At 47.3% G+C, this 7468-nt stretch overlaps 1 protein-coding gene across 1 annotated transcript; it reads left to right on the top strand.

The window, feature by feature from the left end:
• Window positions 1–389: 389 nt before the first annotated feature.
• LOC146173549 (uncharacterized) lies at window positions 390–6189 on the top strand. Its single transcript, XM_084585222.1, has 3 exons — window positions 390–757; window positions 1942–2170; window positions 5209–6189. Exons 1-3 carry the CDS (start codon window positions 390–392, stop codon window positions 6187–6189), a joined length of 1578 nt encoding a protein of 525 aa, XP_084441348.1.
• Window positions 6190–7468: the final 1279 nt, after the last annotated feature.

Raw genomic sequence — 7468 nt, 5'->3', positions numbered from 1 at the left:
AGTGTTTCTCTCCTTGTATGCATGTGTACGCGTCGACTACCTCAGATCTGTCTTATTTAGGTTTAATTAGAACCACATCATATCATTTCACACCAGGCCATATGATGTCTCCGAAATTTCTATTATCCCAAGAGTACTAAGTGAACACTTTATATTTGCTTTACAGGCGAGGTGACGGCGTTTTCAGCTGCGTCATATATCATGTGGACGCTGACACCAGTTGCCAATATCGAAAGTCTTGCGTGCACCTATAGATCGTTGCATAAATAAAAAGGGCAGACCCTCGTAGCACAACGCCGAGACGAAGACGAAGCTCGTGCACAAGCAACAAAAAGGGGGCTGGCAGAAGAGAACAACAAATGGCTCGCCGCGCGCCTTCGGAGGCGAGAATGTGCACCGCCGTTCCGCCACACATCAAGCCCATGGTCGCTTCGGCCACCGCCACCGTGATGTCGCGTAGGTGCAGGCCCTCTTCGCTTGAGGCCCTAGCCACAGACGTAATCGTGTCTCAGTTGCTGCCAGCGCTCGAGAGCGCTGTGCCGCCCGAGGGCGCCGACGCCCTGGCAGCGACTGGAGGGAACCCGTTCATCGCCTGCAAGCCGGCCATCATCGAGATGCTCATAGAGAAGATCCAGCGCAAAAGGGGCCACCTCAACCTAAGCTGCGTGCAGTTCGAGATCCTCTTCTGCCGAACCGGAGTGAAGAAGCTCGACCTCTTCCTCACGTCAGAGTTCTTGGCGCGCAAAGACGCCTTAAGGTGAAGCCGCCCGATTATTTCATGCTTAGGCGACGTTATGTAGGGAATCTCCGCTTTATTCAGTTTTTGATGCCTACCGCAGTGTCATAACGTATTGAAGAACACCGTTCACTTTCAGTGGATGCCTGAACAGTTCGGAATTGGGGCTATTAAAAGATCCCTGGAACGATGCTTGCGGTAATATCTCCTAATGCAAAAAATTAATAGAGGTTGTCTGTGTGTTGTTTTGGTTTATCGGATTTAACGTCCCAAAGCGAAGCACACTGTGGTCTTTGTGTGTATTGGAGTCAAATTTAAAAGCTTTGAATGGAGCCTATATTTTGCAAATAATTTTTAAAGAGCTCCCACGAACGCTCGCAATATTAGGGGGCTTTAGCGCTTTAGCTCGCAACCGGTTAGCGCGCCACTTCCCAACGCGCTCCCTTCCCATGACGTCACCGCGGAACTTGCTGGGTGTGCCCCCTCATTGGACGCCCACAAGTGACGCAGGCGAGAAGGGGCGCGGTGGGGCGCCGTCGCGACATTTTTCTTTATTTTTTGCGCGCCGTCGTGCACTGGGTTTAGAGAAGCACAATTTTTTATCGTCGATACATTCGATGTTAATGAACCTAGCTTAACAATTCATGCTTTTCGGAGAGGATGCTAGGATGTCTATTAGCCGTGCGCGTTTCGTAGTTTTTGCAGATGACTTCCAACGTCTTGTTATAGTAGAGCACTGGTTTTAATTTTGACCCCAGCCAGGTTCAATTCTGCAACCTAGGTTTCATGGTGTGAACGCCACTGAGTCTTCATTGCGAAGTCTACCTGAACCGCTACCACACACAGCACACCGTTAATAGCGCCTCTTCCCCTCTTCCTCGATTGTCTTTCATGACGCAGATCGATCCGTCTGCACGCCACGTTCACCACATTAGGTAAAAAGTGGCTGCAGGAACTCTCAGTTAAGACACTACGACGTTGATTATACCTGAGCGCGTTTTTCACATATATGTAGCTACCGATATATCTATCCATCTTTTAGGCGGCTAGTGCGACATGCCATATTGTATGCAGCAGCACCCTAACAACAGATACGCCTGCTCATCTTATCACATACACAAAAGACGCCGTAGTTTCACATGTTCAGCAGATGCCGCACCCCGGTGGTTTCAAACATACGCACGCATGTACGTGTGGCGGTGCAGGTTCCCACGCATCTTCAGGCGCATCGGCACGTTCGGCTCCGAATTGACGGAGCTGTCGCTCGAGTTCTACTTGACGTGCAGCAACGAGGAGCTGAGCGCTATGCTGCGCTCGCTGCCCAACCTGCGACAGTTCTTGGTGGCCTTCGAGAACCTCTCCGACCGCGTGCTCGAGACCTTGGGCGAACAATGCCCCCAGCTTGAAAAGCTTACACTCTGCGAGACACCACAGGTTTGTTTAGTCCTTTTACAATCTCACGTAGATACTATTTAGGGAAGCAGGATATACTGGGGAACTGTGGAAATCCTTCCGAGGCCGTCTTGACAGGTGGGTTCCGTAGCAGTATCAGATATGGCAGCCCCCCTCGGATATATATATATATATATACACACCCTAGCCAAAGAACGCTATGAGTCACAATAACCTCATACAAATTTCTCATACTAAACTCATACTAAGCTCATATAAGTCTCACATGATCTCATACAGATATCATTCAACGTATGAGAAATATGTGAGATCGTATGAGATTTGTATGAGTTTGGTATGAGTTCAGTATGAGAAATCTGTATGAGGTTATTGACTCATACGGTTTTGTCGCTTGTATATATATATATATATATATATATATATATATATATATATATATATATATATATATATATATATATATATATATCAGAAAACATGCGCACAAAAATATATTACCACATATATGTCATAAGTAATTCAATTAAAGTGTTACACGGCAGCTCGCGGATTGGCTTGCAAGACAAAGTTGTCGAGTTTACAGAATAGTGCTCGGATAAGCAGCTCCATCCAGTCAAAATAATTTAGTTGCCGCGAATATGGCGTCAGAGAAAGCAGGCGACTACAAATTTACGAGTTGATATAAGGCTTGACAGGTACGCCATCCATGCATGCCCTTCGACAAAACGCTTCCGCACACGCATCACCACGTGATATCTGTAATCGAATATATCGAATATTTATAATCGAGATGGCTGTGACGTCGAAGTCATCTTGGTCACGTGGGTGAACAAAACAACAATGTAATCATTCCTCTGTCGTTTTAATTCACCATAACGATAAAGCCTGCCATGCCTCATGACCAGGAATCACACGTGCGGTTATATTGTCGTTTTTTCATGCCGCGCATGACCTGATCTCACAGCCATATCTCTCGGCTGCTGAAACCGGTGAGATAACAAAATTCCATTATAAGCTATTTAGCGGTCGTAGCTAGCGAAAACCAAGTGATTATCCATATAGTAGGAATTTCTACACATCATTAACAAGAACAAAATGCCATCAAAATTTGGTGTCTATAACACTTTAAGCGCTTTTGCAATATACTGAGGCAAATAATTTGAGAGATTTGAGAAATCCTTGTATGTATATATACTACGTACGCATGTGCAGTTACAAAGCATTCTTTTTCTCACTGGACAAAGATAATTTTTGCTGAAGAGCTCGCGACTCTCCTTTGTTCGGTTACGCCGCCAACGGCACCACGGCTATAGTGCTCTAGAAGAGCACTATACCACGGCGATGTGGCTCGACCGCCGAACGGGCGCTATCCAAAATATTGAGATAGATCAGCTCCGTGTGCACCTCCCACGTGATAGCGCCTGTCGCATATGTTGTTTTTTTTTTCGCGAGCTTATTCACCTGACGTCATTGTAGCTTTACTGGCAACTATGGCACGCACAACGCAACATGAGAGAGGGGGAAAGAAAGAGAGAGAGAGATGGCCTACGGCGAATCATGACACGGCGTCGGTAAAATCCGAGCTCTGGTTGGACGGCGCTGCAAAGCATCTCAAGTGTCCAACAAATGAGCGAAGTGCAGCAGGGAGGAGGCCGGTAGACCGGAGCCGACGCGTCGGAAACTTTCCTTTTGGGTGTGCTTTTAGTTTTTAAACGCCCAACGTTATATATGGCAGCTTCGCGATACAGGGTTGCCACAACTGCCGCCTGCTAAACCTGATAACCAACTTGGACACGCCACGCGAGTACATGTCGCTGCCATCAGCTTTGAATATCCCGCGCTGACGGCACCTATCTATTACTAGGGTCATTTTTTTTTTAACCTACACAGGCTACATAGTGTAGCAAAAAACCATTGGTGATATAGAATTGCAACACTGGTGTAGGTTAAAAATCGTCCTATTGGCTCTTGCCGCAGCGTGTCCAAGCTGGCGCAGCTATAGATGCGCATTTTCGCGTGCACTGTTTCAAACGTTTGTTTACGTAACTCAACGCATCGATCGAAGCCTGCCGACAACATCCGCGCGCCACTTGAAACCTGAGCTACCGAATCGGTCCATTTCTCTCTCCCGACGAAAGAAGAGGCGGGAAGTCCGAGACAACACGCCTGCTGCGCCCGGTGGGCAGTGTGTGCAGCGAGTCGCGTTTTCACACATTGAAATGCTCGATAAAATGCTGTACAGCAACCAGTAAATCGTTATCATAAATGGATCTGGTTCTTCTGCGGATTCCGATGCTGAACATATCATGCTCCGCTAAACAAGGACAAAACGTGTTTGGCCTGGAAAACCATTCAGGTGTCCGTTTTACTCCCTAGCTCATAAGCTCACGGGCGTTTTAACTCCCGTAAAGTTAACTTTGCTCTCTAAAAGGAGTAATTCGCTGTCGTAGGAAAGAACCGCATGTTCGGCAAGTGCCATGAAGCGGCATTAAAAAACTACGAGTTTCAGTGTGCACATATCTGGGGTTGGATTTGAACGTATAAAAACGTGCTACAGCTACTCGGAAATATTGATGTGAAAAAGAACGAAAATCGAGAGATGGGATCGCTTCCATTTGCGCTTGCAGAGCTACGCCTTAGCATACATCCCAAATTTCTCATTTTTATCCGAAGGGGCCTTTAGGGCACTCCTCTCACAATAAAATGAACCTCATTGTAATAGAATGGCAGAAAGCTAATTGAACTCCCATAAAGAGAAGCCGTCGCAGATGCATTTAAGGCCTACTCCTACTCGGAATCGGGGCCAAGACGGTTAGGTGCCATGATGCGTTTTAAGTAGGCTTTTCAAGCCTTGAAGGTTGTATTTTACTATTGGGTTGAAATACAGGACATGTCCAGGCATCATAGACAAAATTAGGTAAATAACATGGTCAATGCAGAGAGAAAATGTAATCAATACAATTCTTTCTGCGATACAACAAATCGGGTGACGACTTACCCTCTGATGCGAAGACTTTGCAACAGCAACTACATTGAAACAAATTTTCACTTGGTCCCAGGTCACCGACGCTGGGCTGAGGGCTCTGATAGATGAGTCTGGCACAAGAGGCTGCCGGAACCTAGTGTACCTTTCTATTGAGGGTGCTCCAGTCGGTGTCACTGTCAAGAGCGTCGTCTACCTTCTGGAGAAACTGCCACACCTGGAAGCCCTGCACCTGCCTAGCCTAGACAAGGCACTAGTGGTGCTCAACGAGATCAAGCCGCCCGACTTTAAGCTGGCCCTGCGAGAATACAAGGATGTTAATGTGTTCACTGTGCACACCTCGGTGCGTCCCACTATGAGAGAGTTCCTTTCCAAGAGCATCGAGCTATGTCCTAAACTGCAAGCCATTGACATAGAGGTCAAGAACTCGGATGACATCTCACCTTTGAGGCTGCTCGCTGGTCTAGCTGAGCTGTCTGTACGGACTGCGGAGTCGACATCCGAGTGGTTTTTCTACACGCAACTCGAACCAGTGCTCCAGGAGGCCGGTGCCCGGCTCGTCTTGCTCAAGCTAGCCATGCCGGATGTTGACCTGGCCGCAGTGGATACCGCATGTCCAAACATCCGGACACTGCAACTGATTGCCATCAACATGTGTTGGAGGCGCAACGGGGTCAAGATCAGAGAGCAGCCGTTCAACGAGTTGGAGGCCCTCTTCCTCGACCCAGAGAGCCCGCACTCAATGAAACCACGTGACCTTGGCCTGCTCTTTAATGAATCCTATGGGCTCAAGGAGCTCGTGCTAGGGTGCTGCGACAGCTTCGACGACATCTTTGTCATGGATGCGCTGCAAAAGGGGCTCTTCAAGAGCCTCACACGTTTGGAGTTGCACGGTCAACGGAAAGTGAGCATCCTGGGCATCCAGCAGTTAGTGCTGCTTGACGAAGTTCTGGAGTCTCTCACACTCAAGGACTGCACGGCGCTCAGTGCAGATGACTTGGCATTTCTCACCGGTTCAGCATGTACGCTCAACTTCCAGCTCAAGGTGCAGACGTGACATGCTCGGTGCTATCAGCGACACATCCTTGACTAATGAAAACTACTAAATGTTTGGAAGTTTGAATGAAGAAATGATGACTTGGAGACACAGTGGGTCCGTTATCAAGGGGGTCCATTGTCTTTGGTAGAGCTACATTATTGCACAAAAGGACAGTTCAGTTTGGGTGCAGCTGTTAGCCGGCTAACCACACGGTAACTTGGAGCTTCGGCCATTCGCATCCAGATTCCATGAGCAACACAAGTGTCTATGCATCGACCGATCTAGGGACCATGGCTCAAACTGTGCAAGCAGAAACAAATGAAGTGTCACGATTGCAAGATTGGACAATGGTTTTTTTGGTAGACTTTAACGTGCCTTGTATTTTCACCTGGGCTCTGATGTTTGTTAGGAGAAAGTGCGCGGAACATTATCCGTGCACCGATCGGACACACAGGAGGAAAGATAGGCTTTTTTTTTTTGCGTCTCGTTTTTATTCAAACGTGAATAAAAGTGTTTACAGGAAAGTCAATAGCTCTAAGCCCCTTGGCCTTAATTACAAGAACATCTCTGCTGCTGACACTTTCTAAAAAACGAAAGCCACGTCACAGCAAATATGTCAGCACAGCCGTTATAGGTCTATACCCCACAAAAAAAAAAAAACGCTTCAAAAGTTTTACAACAGAGAAGGGTCAGAAAACATCGGCCAGCTGCGGTGCAGGCTCTATGACGAGCTGTAACTGTTCCAGCAAAATATATATCTCAAAAAACAAGTGCAGCTCATGAAACCACACGATGAGCCAAAAGCTGCTTCTTGTACATAACTATAAGCTGCCAGCCGCAAAAAAAAACCCTGCTTCGGCAGAAATGCCGCGGTACGGAAAAACAGTGGTACTTTTATTCCACTCAGGCTTTCAAGCACACGCACACACACACATACACACACATTTTGTGCAAATGGGCAGAGTTTGTATTATACTGTTTGCTAGCTTTGATAGATACCCTACTAACTTAGCCATGCCAGTGTCTGCAGGCAGTTAACAGGGGTTCCTAAGGGAGACAGCTAGTAAGCGCTGTAAGCTCTGGAGACTAACGCCAGAGCTTTTGACAGCATCTGCTGTAGCCTGGTTGAGGGCGACACATTAGCTTTGCAAAAGAGGTCACCTTATATTTTATACAACCTATAGTGAGAAGCGCGCACACAAGCAACAAGTGGCCTTTGGTCAAGGCTTTGATGCCACTCACGAAGTTAAGCTAGCTGGCAGCTTCGCTACAGGCAACAACAGCCTACATGTACTGT

The sequence above is a fragment of the Amblyomma maculatum genome, chromosome 11 (genome assembly GCF_055883805.1).
Source record: "Amblyomma maculatum isolate TAMU_Amacu chromosome 11, ASM5588380v1, whole genome shotgun sequence".
Classification (NCBI taxonomy): domain Eukaryota; kingdom Metazoa; phylum Arthropoda; class Arachnida; order Ixodida; family Ixodidae; genus Amblyomma; species Amblyomma maculatum.
This window is presented reverse-complemented; position numbering and strand designations above follow the sequence as displayed.